Source organism: Schistocerca gregaria, chromosome 5, assembly GCF_023897955.1.
Source record: "Schistocerca gregaria isolate iqSchGreg1 chromosome 5, iqSchGreg1.2, whole genome shotgun sequence".
NCBI lineage: Eukaryota > Metazoa > Arthropoda > Insecta > Orthoptera > Acrididae > Schistocerca > Schistocerca gregaria.
Window position 1 is genome coordinate 576,078,787 of NC_064924.1, and position 20,227 is coordinate 576,099,013.

The following is a 20,227-nucleotide window of genomic DNA, read 5'->3' on the forward strand; positions in this document are numbered from 1 at the left end:
GGTAAATTTAGAAAAAAATGATTTGCCATGAAATAACTGTTAATAATGAACCCTTCAGAAAATTTTACATGACAATATATGATACTTAATGATTTGTTATTTTACCACCGAGATCCTAAGCCTGACAACTCGAGATTGTACATCATATCAGGTCATCAGGAAAGATTAAATGGTATACAGATAATACATAATGGCACTTTAGTTTCAAAAAATGTGCAACTTCTACTACGTTCTGAATATCAGGATAAGTGCAGCAGATCTTTAGGACTTGTTTGCTCTGTCAAAAGGCTAAACCACTCAATATGTGTTGGAAAGCGAGGGGCAAGGCTATATACTATTAAACCTAATGTGCCCTTGCCATTTGTAGCAACTGACCCCTTCCACGAGCACATTCCAGGCCACAATACATTTTCTCTAAGAATATAAACTGTGTGTACCCAACCCTCAACTGTGTGTGTGTGTGTGTGTGTGTGTGTGTGTGTGTGTGTGTGTGTGTGTGTGTGTGTGTGTGTGTGTGTGTGTGGTTCTTATGTTAACTGCTATACAGTGTACTTTGCACACTGTCACATATCCATCAGTTCAGTGGAAACATGTTTAAGGAATACAGCATTTATTAGTATTTTATTATTATTTCAAGTTGTTCAATAGACAATCTTTGTTATAGATGTTATGCATGCCTCTAGCAGAATTATATGTAGAGGTGACATTTGTTTGATGATTTTCCGATGTTTCGCCAGCATGACTGGCTGACTATCAAAGCTTCACCTTCCATTGCTGGTGGTGATGCTGAAGAACCGAAGACACAAGCCAACAGGCAGTTTGTCAACAATTGGCTATGAAGCCTTAACTATTATGTAATATGTAACAGTTTGCTAACTTTGTGAGATAAAGCATTTTTGTGTTACTATTTAAATTAAATGGTTTCCTTTGTTAATATTCACAATTTATAACTACCTTATAATAAACAAAAATGCTTTCATGATGGTTTTTTTGCTGACTTTTAGGTTCTCTTCCATTTACACTGTTTTTCTCTTCCTATGAAATAAATATAATTTATAAACCTGGTATTACCTCCAGTACAATCAATTTCATGGTCGTACTCCTTCTCACTTTGTGACTCATGCTTGCTATAGTCAATGGCCTCACCTTTTCATCAGAAATGTCTTCATCTCCATCTGAATGTTCCTGAACTGGGTTTCATATTGGATAGCTCATAAAGTTTGTCAGTTGTGTCCTTTGTACCTGACCTGAACAAAAAAAAAAAAACGTCTTTTGTACTTTATAGATCACATGCATACAAAACCAGATGCAAAACATTAGCTATGTTAGTGAAAATGGAAAAACTAAACAGGAGAAATTTTACTTAGATGACTAGGTGCGTGGTGTATTTTGTACATCAAATGTGACACTTTTAAACTTCTCACAGACACACTACTGATGTTCAACAAAAGGATAAAACCTATCAGTATGGTAGCCGAAGCAATAATAAAGGAATATTTGTTTTCCCAGACCCAGAAAAAAATTTAAACTAGCAAAAATTAAATGAAATTTGCATTTGGTGTAATTTATATGCCAGCATGCCTGTTAGGTGCTTAAGACTTCTATCACCAGGAGACTGGTCAATGATTACAATTTCAATAGTCCAATTAAAGTTACTTGAAAGTTGGTGTCTGTCACTTGCCACATTGGCTGCTGACCACTGCTCAGTTATAGGCGACACACAAATTCGGCAGTTCACTTCACAAATGCTGTTAATCTGTAATGTGGAACATTCCTGGAAGTTGCTGCCACAAGATATAACAGGAATGTGAAATCCTCTGTCAACAGCTGATGTTAAGTGACCAATTACTGAACTGCACCAGGCAACATGCTTTGTGTCCCTGAATTAAACTCATGTCCTAACCTAATCACCTCCTCATTATGTGCAATGTATCCAAGAAAACAGCAGGCAACACCATGTGGTAAAATTAAAATCACAATTACTTTGTTCACGGTGATTAAAGCTAACCTTTACGAGCAAACTCAAAACAGATATATTTTCATTTCAGCACTGAAAGTAAACAGTAATTTCTTGCTATCATTAGTTATCTGAAACTATCTTCACACTAGCTACATGAGCTGTTGCTTTGCCAACCAATGAGCAGTTCTGGTTGGCACATGTTTCCAGATTACAGGTGACACATGCAGATTCCAACCAGGAAAAGAACCATAGGAAGAAAAGTACGAGCAACTAAAAACAGTAAACACAATAATGAAAATAATGTGGCAAAATGTTAGAAATAAAAAAAAACACTTAAAACAATTGATTAAATAAAAATAATGATGAAAGTCTTTTGACTAGATTTAGAAATAAAAATGTTTCACTACATTTGTAAAGATTTGAACCTACGACTTTCTGTATAACAGGTTTATATGTAACCACTGTGCTACTACAGTACACTGCATTACGTTGTTATGTTTATGATTCTGGTGACCCAGTCATAATGATGAAGTGAAGCATTCAAAAATTCGGCGGCATGCAATGTTGTGCAGAGCTTATCTAATTTAAGCTGAACTCCATGATTATAACAACTGTATAAATGATCCGGAATTGTATCATGCATGGAAGGATCCAATAGTATTTGGTTAGTGCTGTGTGTGAAATGTATGTATTTTGTTAGTACTGTTGTGTGTGTGTCTCGTTTTTGGTATGGTTATCATGTGTGATGCAATTTGAAATAAAAGAGTCAGACCTAAGATTCAGGATCCAAACACCAAGAAAGGAAACTGGACAAGGAACTGGAACTGAACTGACCAATTGTTGTGGGAGCATAGCAATTGTGAACAGTTCAGATGTGATGATCAGTATTCTGGTTGGAGGAAACAAGCTCCAGCATTTGTGGTATCAGCTATCAAGTAATTTTAATCAGATTATTTGGCAAATCAGTCAGACAATGTGATCAACTTCATCAGTGTATGCTGGAGAGGCTTCTAACAAGAAAATTGTACAAGACAAATACTGACCTGAAGGTATCACCTTGGGGCAAATCTCATCTGTAGAACATTCAGGGAATTTACCAGGTTTGTAAATTATAGATTGCAGCGATCAGTCATCCTTTTTAAATTTTATTGTGCAGATCTAGATTTCAGCTAGAAACTAGCCATTCTGAATGCACTATTATTTTTGCTCAATGCATGTAATTGCCTGTTGGTCGGCTTCATCCACAGTTCCATGTTTTTTTCACTATTAGTAGGTCATCCACAAACAAGGTTACCCTATCAAGCAACTTTGGTTCCAGTACAGAGTCAAGTGGGGCAATAAATATACCCAAAATAACAGTCAAACCAAAGGGGGACACCTTAAACGGGTAGCTTTTGTCAGCGTAGATAAAAGCAGTATACTTACATGACACCTCAGATACAGGAATTTGTCAGTAAGAGGTACAAGGATACACAATTCCTTGGAATTTTTGTATTTGTTCCTCAATTTTTTTCTGTTTAGGTCTGGGCAGGTACAATGATTGTATTAATAGGTCTGACACAAATGACCTATTAAATATTTCCTTCCGGTTTGGCTACTGCTAGTAGCGAGCTACGGTATGGAATAATGCATGGCTCAATCTCATTCCATTCCAACATTCTTTGTATTTTTCTAGTGATGGTAGGTCTTTCCACACACAAAATGTAGCAAAAGATATGACAGATGGTTCTTGAGGGACAACACTGAGGTGCCATTTATGACCTTGGATTACACTGGAGCTCTCTTCAAACATTTCTAAATATCTTAACAACATGCTTGCATCTTATTTCAACATTCAACACTCACCTCTACACCATCATCTACGAATTGGCAATTCTCAGACAAAAGGTTGATTCTTGCATCCCTTTCCTGAAGAAACTCCATATCTAAAAACAGTCAATCACCAAAGATTCAACAACTAAGAATGTTCATGACTTACTACATTTCCCAACTTAAAAGATGTGAAGGCCTGCCATTTTACTTTAGGAGATCTGGCACCTATCATTCTTAGTATTTTGCTGTTGTTTAAGGTCAGTACTCCATACCCTCACAAACTCTTTTAAACAAGTCAGTGGAGACCACATTAACTGCAGCATTGTACCTAGTATCATTGGAGTCATAATGTTGCCTACATTTGCACTGACTGCTGACTGTGACACTGTAATCTGTTAATCATTACAATGAATTGCATCAGAATAAAGTTCATCTCTAATGTCATGCCTTTTGTCACGACATCTCAAATTTACCCATCTATCACTAACCCTACCCTACTCCACAATCATCACCTCAGTGTGTAATGAGGTCACAGTTAGCTTTCCTGCGCAGACTTGGAAGTGCGATTCCAATTGCCCATCATATTTCTGTAAAGAGCCTGAGTGCGTCACCTTTGATTAGTCTGATGACTTTGAGTTGTGCCACTGACTACGGCAGTTATTATTCACACAGACAGGGTTGTGCCTGTTATTATGATGTTTTTGATTATGCTTACTTGAGTAGTTATTATGATTATGGTGATTGCTATTGTTGTCATTGCACCATTCTCCTTCCCATTGCTCATTATGATTTTCTTCATTATTCAGTTCAGAACTGTTACTGTTGCTTTTATTAAATTTTACACTTTTTGTAGCAGCTTTAATGTCTTTATAAATCAGATCAATAGAAGTATTTACATGAATTCCTCAAGATTTGATTCTGGTACATTTATTACTTTTTCTCTTACATGTATAAGCAATTTTGTCCTTAATATTCAAAACACAACACACTGAGACATGCGGTTATTCCAGTATCTAGTTTTAGTGATGTATTTTTCTAAATATTTTCTCAAGCTACACTGACAGGCTCGAAATGGCTCAGGACTGAAAACCTGTTTGTGGAGCCATTCCTGTATTCCTGCCAAGCAGTACTTTGGTAGGAAAGGTTTTTCAAAGTTATCATATGTGTAGCAATACCCAACTGACTCTGTGACCCAGAGGCAGCATCTCTCTGAATGAAGCCACTCATAAAGTTAATATTCTGAGCACTTGACCATAGACATGGTAATGCACCTCAAAATGCTTGGATTAACTCAACTGGATGAATATTTCATTTATCAGACAAGAACACTTGGAACTGATCAAATTTTCTTCCTGTGGCACAGAAGTAACGAGAGGAATAATCCTCACATCACATAGTGAATCATGCAACAATTGGTCCAATAATTCATACTGTGCTCACTGCAGCCTGGTTGCAATTGGTTTGGAAGCATGGATATCTTTTAAACCTGTACAGCTGATTGGTTGTCATGCAATGTCTTTTACTTCAGCTAACTCTTTTTTTTTTCATATTTTATATTTGCTCATTTACAGCTTTACAACACAGTGACAAATCTTGATCTACTTTTTGTGTTATGTTTCACAACTCAGATCCACCTGACTGGTTAAACAATCCTGTTCAGACGTAGCCTCATTTATTAATTTGACAACTACTTTTTGAAATTTTATACCTATTACTTCATTGATTGGCACGTCCTTTTCAGATGTTCAAGGCTAATTAATTTGCTATTTTTTTCATTCATTTTTTTTCATTCATACACTGACTTTTCCTATTTGGCAGCAAAATACGAAAATTGACCAGAAAGTAATGCACTGCATTTTTTTTTTCTTCAACAATTCTGTATGAACATAATGAGAATTATACACACGAAAGAATGGCATTTTATTTACACACCCTATTTTTCCACATAATCTCCATCCTGTTCTATGCCCTACTTCCAGTGCAAACCAAGGGGATGTATGTCCTGTCAGTACAAATCCTTGTCCTAGGGACGGAGCCAGTGCTTCGCTGCGTGAATTACCTCCTCTTTGTCTTCAAAATGTCTTCTACGAATGGCATCCTTTAATGGCCCAAGCAAGTGGAAGCTTGCTGTAACATGTCAGGTGTGGCACCTATGGATGGTCTCCTCGATCGCTGCTAATCGTAGAGCTCTGCCGAACCACCTTCTGATGACCTCACCCTCTGTGTCCAGTGACTAATTGTACTTCTGTTGACAGCAGATGCTCCACAGTCTTTGCACAAGCGTTTGTGAATATGCCTCACAGAGCCTTTCTCTGCAAAGTGAAAGTCAATGATGGCACATTTTTCATAACATACATCACCTACAGACACAATTTTGAAACTGTCCTGTGGCTTGCGATCTGTCGGAAGTGACGGAAACTACACTCATATGACTTCAAATAATACACAAGAAACGTTTCACACCTGTAGTGTTGTTTTCAGCTGAGAAAAAAAGGTTTTGCATAACTTGTGGCCAACTCTCTCAGTTTACTTTATCTAGTAGCTGTCTAACAGTTTCATAGTACAGATCATGTTAATTTCATTTAATTGACTTTATGCTTAATTTCTCTTTGGCTTGTGGCAAACCTGCCCATGCTGACAATGCTAAAATTTCAGCATATAATTCTTTCAACACCAAATCCTGCTTTGCTGCAATTTCCAACACCAGAGATTCCTGTTTTTCTGAATTACCTGAAATTTCAGATGAGCTCCTGTTTTGTTTTAAAGCATGATGTTTTGCTTTCATGGATCAGTTGATACAGTTCCCAGAGCAGTAGAGTCTTCAACTGCAGGGTTCAATCTGACTTCAATAATCTGAGCAGCACACGTTTCGCTATTTTGACCATAGCATGAATTCGAACAAAATCTCAAAAATAAATCTGGCCTCACCGCTAATAGAGTTAATAAGAGCACTTTAACTATATTTAACAGCTGCTAACAATGGTACTTGCTTTGGAATAAGTTTGCAAAAATGAAACAATCTAGCAGCACCTGGCACTAATGTTGGTACTGTTCCCAGATTGACCTAAAAAAATTACAATGTTCACCTGCAATACAAATTTGCCTACAACTAGCGGACTGCATTTTGAGCTATTCTAAGAGAGCAACTTGGTAGCAAGCAGGAAAGTATAAGAACTCATAAATTTTTTCATAGTTACAGTTGAGCTCATTAATGAAAATTTCAATCTTAATTACTTTTTCCAGTTTATGTTCTCCACTCAGATTTAACATTACCATGACAATCATGACACTGAAAAAATACATTCAAAATTACTTACAAGATAAATCAATCACTTAAAACATCCATACTTCAGTATAAGTTAAAATCTGTCCTGTCACTGGGTGACAGTTATAATGTGCAAAGTATTTAAAACTGAAATAAGTGATTGAAAATTTGCTTTTCCTATCTGACAGCATGTGAAACTAATGAAAGTCATTCATGTCACAATGAAATTATCTTTGAAACAAGTCACAAAGTTGCAGGTTCAAATTATCGCCGAAAGAAAATGAGTGTTAACTGTTTCAGTTAACTGTACATCAGACAGAAAGACAAAAGCCTCGCACATTACTATATATTTCCTGAACACTAAGATCCCTTTGATGTTAGTCAAAAATATTCTTGAATAATGATTATTGGGAGCAATGATTCAGATGTATTCCTAAATAATCACACAGAATTTATGATGTCCAATTATAATAATTGTTTACTCACTGGAAATAATAGATATACCTTGTACAACGGCTTACCTGATGAACAGAAGGAAAAGAGTGGGAAGTGTAAAAGGGCCATTCACTTTATATAATATTAGTCTCAGTCCAGCGATCAAAAGGAAGAGCAATAACAATTGTAAATGAGTTGTGCTTAGAACTTGAGACTTTAATTAGCAGGAAGAAGCACATCAACATTCCTGAGGAATATCCTTACCTTTGGGTGAGCAGTACATCTGCCAGTAAAAATAATCTTCCTGCTACAACCATCTTGGCAGCTAAACTCATACAAAACTTTGAATATATTTTGCGTGGTTATCCAGGTACTGATATTAAAATCTTACACGTACAGTGTTTTCTCATTTAAAAAATAAATAGAAGTTTTAATATTTCCAGTTCATGATGACAGCAACATTTCACTGCCATTACTATAAACACGGCATGGCCATCACTTTTTATTTCCTTTTTTTTTTTTTCTCTTCCTTCTTGTATTCCTGAAAAGCATACGGTTTTGAGGGAAAAAATTATAACATTACAGTTTCGTAAACAATGAAAATATTTCTGGGCTCATATCCATTATCAGTCATGGCAAAAAATTCTTCTCCTGGTGTTTAACAGTTTCCCTGTCCACTGCCTCAGTTTCTACACCTAGATATTAGCAAGAGAGATTATGGATGTTTTTCTTTTTTAAGCAATTCTGTCAGCCCATCGGTGCACTGAAATCTTCATTTCTGAGCTTCGGGGCAATTTCACTAGCTTTGTCTCATGATTTATTTCCACTTATACTAATGGTTCCACTCTGCACTTTGTGAACCATTTTAGGAGGTACAATTCTATGTCCTTAAGGGGCCTACAAAAATTCATTTTAACTGTGCAGTTTACCACATGCAATGTCTTATCTCAACAATAAATTGTTTGGTAACTAAAGACAAATGCGCACTTCAGGTAAGTCATTCACCTTGTGTGAGACTCATCTTTTATGAAACTAATCTGCACATTTGCATTTGGCAGACATACAGTTCACACATTCTCGTTTCATTGTCGCCAGTGCACCTCATCCTATTGCATTGCCATCAGCAGCAAAATAAAGAAAGAAAAAACAAAGAACTTTTGCTTTTGGTTTTAATTGGAGGTTAATAGAATTTTACTGACTTTTGGGATACATAACAACAATCGTTTAAAACTGTTGCTGCATACAATGTTTTAACAATAAAACAAACTTCTGATGCCCATCATGACTCATGATAATGTAGTGAAGAAAATAAAACTGCCTTTCATTTGACATCTCAGGTTTTCTCAGCATGGTTGTTTAATGGTGTGCTTCCAGGTGTACAGTACTGTGCATACAACTGAAACAACAACTCAGCTTTATACCTGGAAGCACACCACTAACCTATGATCTGATTTTCAAAAATAATTAACTCTAGAATACCTAAGGCAAGTCTCCAAGACCCCTTATGTTACATTTTCTTTTTTATCAGCCATAAACATTTGTATTAAAATTTCATCAGTTAGTTATTCTTCTAGTATCTTGTTTTGCTCCTATAAATAATAATCACTAAAATTTTATATATTTTTAATAACTTAATTGACTTTTAAAAACACTCATGCACTAATACTGTGAGCCGAATCTCTCAGACTCCATTCATATTTTTATCATGTTTCTTTTTATTTATTTGCTTCATTTATAGTTCATTGATTACTGTGCATTTCTGTGTTGTAATGCCCCATTGTTGAATGAGACCTGGTAGCTACAAAATATATTAGCTGTTGGTCTCACAACATATCTGAAAGGAAATTGATAGACGAAGAATTTCTTCACCTACTGAAAAAATCTGATGATCCCAGCGATTTCTGTGACGATGATTCAGAATACATACCAAATGACGAACATAAATACAGGGAAAATGATCACAATCTCAGTGAAATAAGTGATGTGCATGACTTAGCAGATATTTCAAACCAAGAAGATGAAGATTGTATTGATAATATTGGAAGTATTGAAGGTGTATTTCCTGGAAAAAGTGGATTTTTATGGGATAAAATTCCACACGAGCAAACAAAAGTAAGGAAATGTAACAAAATCTCACATTGATACAGTCAAGTTCCCTTCTTTGAAAACTATTTTAATATCAACAGATGCGTTTGAACTATACATTAACTAACATGAACTATATCATTAAGAAAACTGTACAGTTAACAAACAAGAAGTTGAAAGCATATGTGAAGAGAACGATTGTGAGAACAGTTGGAGAAAATGTGATAGTGTAGAAATAAGAGCTGCGATTGGTCTTTTGAAAACACCTGGTTGTCTAAAATGCACTTTGTCTAATGAAACAGTACTGTGGAGCAAGAAGTGTGGTCCACCAATATTTAGAGCCACAATGGGTCTTCAGAGACTTAAAGACTTGTTATTGTTTTTGCAATTCAACGATAAAGCTGCAAGAAGTTTTCGAGAGAAAGGTGAACTTGTTGCACTCAGAAACATTTGGGAGTATATAAATCATAATCCTGGAAAATATTATCTATCAAATGAAAATCTGATGATAGATGAACAGTCTATTCATTCCTTGAAGGTGTACAGTTGAGCTGTATAAAAGTTCAAAATCTGATAAATTTGGAATAAAAATTTTCCGGACACGTGACTAAAAATTTCCGTCAACTGAATGGGCTGTCATATCTCGAAAAATAAGGAAACGAATGAAGTAAAAATGTTGGTTTCACTGTCGTCACTCATCTTAAACTATTTTGGTAGCTGCCGAAATATTATAATAGGTAATTTCTTCACGTCCATGGATCTGGCAGGTTTCTGACTATAGTTCAACAAAATGAAAGATTTGTACCTACAGAACGTTTGGCAAAGAAGAGCCAGGAGGAACATACTGCAGAATTTGATGTAGCTCATGATCGTACTCTATTGTCGTATGTTCCAAAAAACAATAAAAGCCTAGTGGTACTTTCTACAATGGATTGTACACCAAATGCAATTAGTGAAGATGCTTCTATGCCTGCTCTAATAAAGTACCATAATGAGATGAAAGGTCAGGTGGACTCATTCGATCAGATGGTGCATACTTATTCCTGCAAAAGAAAAACGAGATGTCCCCTGGCATTATTCATGAAGACAGTTGACATAAGTGGAGTTGCAGCATATGTGGTATTTCTTTTTGTATAAAAACATGACATATCATGTTAAAAAGATGAAATCAAGGCATCAGATTATTTTTTGCCAAATTTGTTAAAGGTTTAGTTCAACCACATATTGCAAAAAGGCCAAAACTAGCACTTCTTCATTGTATGAGAAATGCTGTGTATGAACCTCAAGAATCCACTGCAGTAGTAAAAGAAAAAACTCCAGCCAAGAAGCAACATTGTGACACGAAAAATTGTTTGCAGTAATTGCAATAGAAACCTATGTGGCAAATACTCAACCTCTGTAGTGAAGTGGAACAACTGCTCTGTGTGAAAACAAGAAAAAGAATAAAGTCTATCAAGATGACAAAAAAAAATTATAACAGATATAGGCTCTTTTCTTTTTCGGGGTTCTTCATACAGTGAAATTTAGAAAAATAAATAAAAATGTTGTTAATTAACCACATTCAATATTTTAATTGTTGTTGATAAAACCTTGCTAACATAGCATTTATTCATATTTTCACTGCTGTCTTAGTGAAAAAGAACATTACAAAGAAAAAACATCTACTAGTCTCGAAGACCAGCCTCTAGTGTCTGCCGTGATAAATAGCGTGTATATTCCAGTGTTAAAAGAAGCCACTTAGCTGCAAGCACACAACAACCTGTGGCTCTCTCTTTCTGTCATACATTGTTGTTCTATTGTCACAAACACTGCATAGCTTGCCAGAACTGAGGGAATCAAGAATGGAACTGAGGCGAAAACTGAAAGCACAGATAACTATACAGAGTTTGACTTGGACTCATAACAGCACAGCAAAACTGACAATGTGTAGGCCCATTTAGATGATGGGGCATGAATGTTCTTTCTCATCAAAGATGAAGGACAGAGTTTCAACATTCAGCATTTTTCTCTATATCACAAGAGGAAAACAGTGCCAAATCATATTGGTTTACCTTGCTGGAGAATTTAATATTCGGAGTGTCTTCAATATCATGAATAACTTTTAGCTTCATATTACTCTTAAGCTTTCTTTTATTCATTGACCATGAATAAACAAAACTTTCACAATGTAGAATTCTGAATGATAAACAACACAAAGTGATCAATTTATGTGATTTGCCTAACGGCAATTTTTCTGAGGTATTAGATGTCACCTACATGAGGAAATTGATACTTTAGTCCCTGCATAATATATTCTTGATGGCTTGATTCCTTGACTTTGATACATCTTCCCATATTTATACATTCTTCACTGAAAGAGAAACAAAGTGAATTCTTCTCAACACACCACCTTAGTTCTATAAAGGCACACAGATATATTATGCCCAAAAGTGTATCAGAGAGCTAAAAGTGACAGGCTTCTAATGCTAATGATTATAAAAATGTCACTATTTCACTGATGACATGTCTTGACGTGCAACCATCAACTTATCATTGAGTTCACTATTTGGAAGTCCTTCTTAATCATACACAAACAAACAATTATTGATTATCAATTACATAAGTTTTTTCTGAAAGCAGTTTAATGAAACTTATCTAAAATTAAAGAAACAGCCAAAAACTTTTGAACATGCCGTGAAATTCACCATAACTAAGCTCTGGACTGGAAACACTTTAATGTGGACTTTTTCTTAAAGTAAGGTAAGTTAAAAACAAAGTTCAGTAATTCTGTTATTGTGCCAATTTCATTGGGACAGATGGAGATATTCGTTAAAAGAGGGAATTCTTTAAAAGTGGGTTCATTAGAATAGTGGGTTCATTAGAATCGGGTTTCACTGTAAATCATAAAACAGTATATAAGTTTAAGAAATCCAGATTTATTGTATTAACAAAATATTCCAAATAACAATACAATAATGATCACTCTACTTGCTTCGATGTACACATCATGCATACTTCTACCTTTACTCATTGTAAAGTTGCTACTTCTCTCTGGTGGTAAAAGTATAAGTCACATAAAAGATGACAGTAAATTTCCTTATGTCCATTATTTAAAAAAGGAGACTGGTATGGAGTCCTGCTCCAAAACATAAATCCACAGCTTACTAAAAATTACTATAAGCTGTATATAAAACACAAATTTTCATTCCTGTCACTAGCAGTGCACTGTGCTTGTACACAGTTTTCATTCACACAATGAGATTGATACATAAAAAGAAACTGAAAGGAAAAGAGAAAGCCACAGACACGTGGCAAGTGACACCAAGAGTTGTAGCTTTCGTCGCATTACTTACTGACCAGTAAAATAACACGATGTGTTAGCACACTGTGAACCTCAGGAACAATGTTTACATTTACAATTAAATGCACAGAATATCGTAAAGTAAATTAGCCACTCACAGGTAACATGTGAACAAAATCATTTACAGCCTGTGTGAGACAGTAACTTTGCCACTGTCCTCCATTTAATATTCCATCTTTAGTTTACATGACAAGTATGGCATTTGGAAGCTATTTCAGAGTACAATACTAAATCCAGTCCTGTTGGTGAACAGTGCCCTTAACATATACCTCATGGAATATATGTACAGCAATTTTCTAATAATTATCATCATCAATAATTACAAAGTAACTCCTACTGCAGTTACATTTTGAATTCTGTATCTGAATACTATACCTCCAATTGCTTGTCGCTTATGTCCACTGTGCTGTGATATTATACTTACAATGGCATGTTGGACTAATGTACAATTGCTCTTCACAAAGACAGTTCAACACTAAAGCTTATTGATAGAGTATCTTACAAAATACACGATTTCAGAAAAATGTTGCATGTCAAATCAGGAAAGCCTGATACACAAGTGATCCCAAGCTTGTTATAAAATTATTCTCTCAACAGTTTCTGTGCCAGTTAAATCATACAGACAGTCTCTGAGGCCTGAGGCCTAGCCTGTCAATCACATGTTTAGGCATGCAGTAAGTTGGGTCTACTGGCTTTATTGATGGCTCACCAAGCAATGACAATGCCGCCAGCCCAAACAAGGTATGGAAAGGATCTGGAATGTCACCAGGACGATCACTGAAGCCTCCTGTTTCTGTGTCTTGGCATGCTAGAACAAATCTGGAAATAAAATCACTTTGTTATAATAATGCAAACTCAATGAAAAGAAAGGCAGACAATATTATGGTAAAGAAATATTACTGTATAATCAAATTTCAAAAGCCCATCAAATTAAACTCCAATGCATTTCATTTAGAGTATTCTTGAACAAAGTGCTGGAAAATTTTAAATTTTATTGTGTTTGACAGACAGGAAAGGGATGATTTTTCCCAAATGCATTGTAGAATGGAAGCACATACTTACATATGATCTTTTGAATTCAAATGCAATGAATCCCTTGTAGCATAATGGTAAGAAGTAAAAATTTTTAAATGCAGCTGGAGTGAATAACACTTAAAACACAACCTTACATGTGGGGCTGTACAACTAAAATTAATGAACATGCCCACTAGGTTATCATACTGGCTTAGAGAACTAACTGTGACGAAATCTCTTACATTCGTAGGGGAAGGGGAAGGGAAGGGGAAGGGGAAGGGGTATGTGGGTGGGGGGTGGATGAAGGAGCAGCATGACAACAGTACGTGGTGTTTCTTCTACAGGAAGAAATAGGAACTGGTTGGAGGAAGTTGACAAGTGGACAGGGACAAGTCACTCAAACGCCAGACTATGATCAAATGGGCATCTACCGTCTCTGCATCTGTGTATACTGCCATTGCACAACCAAAGTCTGTGATTACCTCTACTTAGTAACCTGTGTGCTTGCAACAGTCATACTGATGATCTCTGAAACAGCTAATGTTACCTTTACACGAGCAATGACCTACGTTCCGCGGCAAGAGGGACATGTAAAACGAAACACTGGCAGTGCACACCATAACCAGACATCACGAAGAGCGCATGTTCCCCATGATTCTAAAGTTCCTTCTTGAGTGTTTCCCATGATTAATGAGCTAGAGAAAATGAGTTGTAACATGGAAACAAAGCATTTCCAGACCAACGTTCATATGGCATAATTTTTATGTCCTCTCAAGAGGACGAAATCAGGAGAAAGAAAACTGGTGTTCTACGGATCGGAGTGTCGAATGTCAGATCCCTTAATCGGGCAGGTACGTTAGAAAATTAGTGAAGTTTGGTGGCAGGAGGAACAAGACTTTTGGTCAGGTGAACACAGGGTTATAAATATGAAATCAAATAGGGGTAATGCAGGAGTAGGTTTAATAATGAATAAAAAATAGGAGTGTGGGTAAGCTACTACCAACAGCATAGTGAACACATTATTGTGGCCAAGATAGACACGAAGCCCATGCCTACTACAGTAGTACAAGTTTATATGCCAACTAGCTCTCCAGATGATGAAGAAATTGATGAAATGTGCGAAGAGATAAAAGAAATTATTCAGGTAGTGAAGGGAGACAAAAATTTAATAGTCATGGGTGACTGGAATTTGAGAGTAGGAAAAGGGAGGGAAGGAAACATAGTGGGTGAATATGGATTGGGGCTAAGAAATGAAAGAGGAAGCCGTCTGGTAGAATTTTGCACAGAGCATAACTTAATCATAGCTAAAACTTGGTTCAAGAATCATAAAAGAAGGTTATATACATGGAAGAATCCTGGAGATACTAAAAGGTATCAGATAGATTATATAATGGTAAGACAGAGATTTAGGAACCAGGTTTTAAATTGTAAGACATTTCCAGGGGCAGATGTGGACTCTGACCACAATCTATTGGTTATGAACTGTAGATTAAAACTGAAGAAACTGCAAAAAGGTGTGAATTTAAGGAGATGGGACCTGGATAAACTGACTAAACCAGAGGTTGTACAGAGTTTCAAGGAGAGCATAAGTGGAACAATTGACAGGAATGGGGGAAAGAAATACAGTAGAAGAAGAATGCGTAGCTCTGAGGTATGAAGTAGTGAAGGCAGCAGAGGATCAAGTAGGTAAAAAGACGAGGGCTAGTAGAAATCCTTTGGTAACAGAAGAAATATTGAATTTAATTGATGAAAGGAGAAAATATAAAAACACAGTAAATGAGGCAGGCAAAAAGGAATACAAACATCTAAAAAATGAGACCGACAGGAAGTGCAAAATGGCTAAGCAGGGATGACTAGAAGACAAATGTAAGGATGTAGAGGCTTATCTCACAAGGGGTAAGATAAATACTGCCTAGAGGAAAATTAAAGAGACCTTTGGAGAAAAGAGAGCCACTTGTATGAATATCAAGAGCTCTGATGGAAACCTAGCTCTACGCAAAGAAAGAAAAGTAGAAAGGTGGAAAGAGTATATAGAGGGTCTATACAAGGGCATTGTAATTGAGGACAATATTATGCAAATGGAAGAGGATGTAAATGAAGATGAAATGGGAGATACGATACTGCGTGAAGAGCTTGACAGAGCACTGAAAGACCTGAGTCAAAACAAGGCCCCAGGAGTAGACAACATTCCATTAGAACTACTGGCGGCCCTGGGAAAGCCAGTCCTGACAAAACTCTACCATCTGGTGAGCAAGATGTAATACCCTCAGACTTCAAGAAGAATATAATAATTCCAATCCCAAAGAAAGCAGGTGTTGAAAGATGTGAAAATTACCGAACTATCAGTTTAATAAGTCACATCTGCAAAATACTAACACAAATTCTCTACAGACGAATGGAAAAACTGATAGAAGCCGACCTTGGCGAAGATCAGTTTGTATCCCGCAGTTATGTTGGAACATGTGAGCCAATACTGACCCTACAACTTATCTTAGAAAATAGATTAAGGAAAGGCAAACCCACATTACTAGCATTTGTAGACTTAGAGAAAGCTTTTGAAAATGTTGACTGGAATACTCTCTTTCAAATTCTAAAGGTGGCAGGGGTAAAATACAGGGAGCGAAAGGCTATTTACAATTTGTACAGAAACCAGATGGCAGTTACAAGAGTCGAGGGGCATGAAAGGGAAGCAGTGGTTGGGAAGGGAGTGAGACAGGGTTGTAGCCTGTCCCCGATGCTATTTAATCTGTATATTGAGCAAGCAGTAAAGGAAATAAAAGAAAAATTTGAAGTAGGTATTAAAGTCCATGGAAAAGAAATAAAAATGTTGAGGTTCACCGATGACATTGTAGTTCTGTCAGAGACAGCAAAGGACTTGGAAGAGATGTTGAACGGAAAGGACATTGTCATGAAAGGAGGCTATAAGATGAACATAAACAAAAGCAAAACGAGGATAATGGAATGTAGTCGAATTAAGTCGGGTGATGCTAAGGGAATTACATTAGGAAATGAGACACTTAAAGTAGTAAAGGAGTTTTGCTATTTGGGGAGCAAAATAACTGATGATGGTCGAAGTAGAGAGGATATAAAATGTAGACTGGCAATGGCAAGGAAAGCGTTTCTGAAGAAGAGAAATTTGTTACCATCGAGTATAGATTTAAGTGTCAGGAAGTCATTTCTGAAAGTATTTGTATGGAGTGTAGCCTTGTATGGAAGTGAAACTTGGACAATAAATAGTTAGGACAAGAAGAGAATAGAAGCTTTCGAAATGTGGTGATACAGAAGAATGCTGAAGATTATATGGGTAGGTCACATAACTAATGAGGAGGTATTGAATAGAATTGGGGAGAAGAGGAGTTTGTGGCACAACTTGACAAGAAAAAGGGACCGGTTGGTAGGACATGTTCTGAGGCATCAAGGGATCACAAATTTAGCATTGGAGGGCAGCGTGGAGGGTAAAAATCGTAGAGGGAGACCAAGAGATGAATACACTAAGCAGTAAGTACTGGGAGATGAAGAAGTTTGCACAGGATAGGTTAGCATGGAGTGCTGCATCAAACCAGTCTCAGGACTGAAGACAACAACAACAATAACAACATGTGTGAGGAATGTGTCCTGCAATTTGTGTCATACATTTTTGTTACACCCTATATACAATGAAGAGCAGTGGCCCTCTCATACAACCTCAAGGTGCACCAGATGCTTCCTTCAGTAGGTACAACACTTATCGCTGGCACATCAGTTGTCAGTTATATTGGTTCTTTCAATGCTAGTTTAACATGACTGTTGAAACTGTTCAAAATAACTGCTTTCTTAAGTGTTGATATTTGGTTCTGAATAAATGCAGAAAATGAACAAAGATTGAAAAATGTTGGCTCCTTGGTTTCAAGATACACAGAAACAAAATATTAAATTAAATAGGTTAATAAAACAAAACTCAGTCTACCTACAGTTTGCTGCTTTTCTCAAAAAATTGTAAGTGGCTCAATACGACAAAAAAAAAAAAAAAAAATCAGGTGTTTTCCTATTGATTCTATTTTGAAACTTTGCTCTCACAGGTTTCTTGTGGCTCCTCCCATATGTAATCTTTTAAAGCAAATGGAGCACTATACTTTCGCTGATGCTGTACTTCATATACTACTTCCAAACTAGGGTTGTGCCATTCTGTAATACATCAGATATCCAATAACGACAGTGAGAAATTACCATATAGGCTAGATGAGGCAAGTCTTTCACACTGTATGTACTTGTGTGCCATCCAATAGGCCATGCCACATGGTATCACGAACATTACTGTCTCAACAACACTGTACTCATTTTGAAACCTTGTGTTTTTTGCCTGTTTCTGTTGGCACAGTTATTAAAATAGCACTGATTACTCTTCTTATTTTCTATTATATCACAACATTTCAAAGCAATGGAAATTTTACAAATAAAAGTTACTTAAAAAAATAAGTTGTTTATTTAACAACCAAAAATGTTGGTACTGTTGCTATGGCCAATTGATATTTTGGTTATTTACCCAGCTGTTAGTAAAAAAAAATAAAACAAAAACAGCTGTTATAACAGAGGCCAAATAGATACCGAAAAATATGTGTTATTCAGAACTAAAATACCGGTATTGGTTTTAACTGGCCAGTTTTCCCCATCCCTAAACTTCACTTTTGATGATGTTTTCCTGATAAGAATAATGTACTAAGTTCTGTTTGCTATGAAGTCTTTAATCTAACCACATACCTGTTTCGATACTCCATAATCAAATATTTTACCAGGGAAAGGTGCTAAACTTTATGAATTTCTGGAAGTTGATAAACATGGCTTTAAGTTGAGCTCTGCTATCCCACTGTGTTCTGGACCTCATGAATACATAGAGCAAGAATGGTTTTACATAATCGGTACTTGGGGAAACCATGCTGATTCTTGCATTGGAGTTTATGGTCTCACAAAAGGTCACTATTAACACCATGAAATAGGTTCCATAATTCACAATAAATTGACATTACTGTGATAGATTAATAGTTCCACATTTTGTCTTGAGCCAATCATTACATTGGGTTGTTGCATAAGTTCTTGATGTTTTTCCTTCAATATTTGCAACAGCCTGCCAACAATGAGTTAACTTTTCTATTCTGCAACATTCAAGGAAGTTCCCAGAAGACTATTTGTTAGGGACCGGAAAAGGTAAATATCTGAAAACACAAGAACAAGTGAATAATGTGGGTGTGGAATGACTCCCCAACCAAACTTCCATATACTGTTTTTTGTCAGTCTAGCAGAATGCGGGCAGATGTTATTGTGGAGTAGCATCACTTCACAAAGACTTCCTGGGCATTGTTCTTGGACTGCATCTGCACGTTGCCACCGTTGTTGACAATAAATGCTAGCAGTGATGGTTACACCTCGAGAAAGCAATATGTAGTACACCACACCATCACTGTTTCATCAGATGCATAACATTATCTTTTGTGGATATGCACAGGTCTTTGTAAGGGGTGTTGCTGCTTTGTTTGGACTCAATAATTTCTTTCTTTTCCTTATGTTAGCATAAATACACGATTTCTCATCACCAGTAATGATGCACGATAGGAATGGCTGATATTGTTCATGAATCAAATTATGACAAACAAGCAGAGATTCACATTAGGTTAATTTTTGTGATTTTGGTTTAGAGTATGTGGAAATCATACACCCAACTTTTGAACTTTACCCATTGCATGGAAATGTCATAAAATGGTGGAATGATCACAGTTCATCATATTTGTCAGTTCTCGAGTACACTGACATGGATCATTGTGGATTAATACCTTTAAAAGATTGTCATCAAACCTCAAAGGTCTTCCTGAACGTGAAGAGTCGCGTATGTCAAAACAACCCTCTGTAAAAATGAGAAAATAATTTTCTTGCCATGCTCTGTCCAGTGGAATTGTCCCATACAAGGCACAAATGTTTCTGGCTGCCTTTACTGGTGTCATCTGTTTACTGACCTTAAACAGAAGATCAAGTTGGAAATGTTCTGATTTCTGCACTTGGCACTCCATTTCTTAGTGTCCACAGCTCCACTCACTATCTCCAGATGACAAAATGAAAACATGCAAACTCAAACAGCAACAGTGACATACAAATAAAAAATAACAATCGGCAAATAAACCTGTAGCACCTGGAATACTAACATGCAATGCAAAAGTGCTACAAACTTATGCATCAACATATCAGTTTTGAATGATCTGTACCTTTTATCCTATAATGGAGCATAATCCATTGCTTCCGTGACCTGTGGTAAACTGGTATAGGAAGGTGGGACCCTTCATTTGCTTAT

At 36.4% G+C, this 20,227-nt stretch overlaps 1 protein-coding gene across 2 annotated transcripts in view; it reads right to left on the reverse strand.

Moving 5' to 3' along the window:
* Positions 1 to 12,452: 12,452 nt before the first annotated feature.
* Positions 12,453 to 20,227, reverse strand: part of LOC126272247 (geranylgeranyl transferase type-2 subunit beta) — a 61,211-nt gene continuing 53,436 nt past the window's right edge. For both annotated transcript variants that reach the window (XM_049974958.1, XM_049974959.1), the window contains exon 7: positions 12,453 to 13,716. In XM_049974958.1, the coding sequence (XP_049830915.1) occupies positions 13,512 to 13,716 (205 nt within the window). In that variant the 3' untranslated portion in view covers positions 12,453 to 13,511. The remainder of the gene's footprint in view (positions 13,717 to 20,227) is intronic.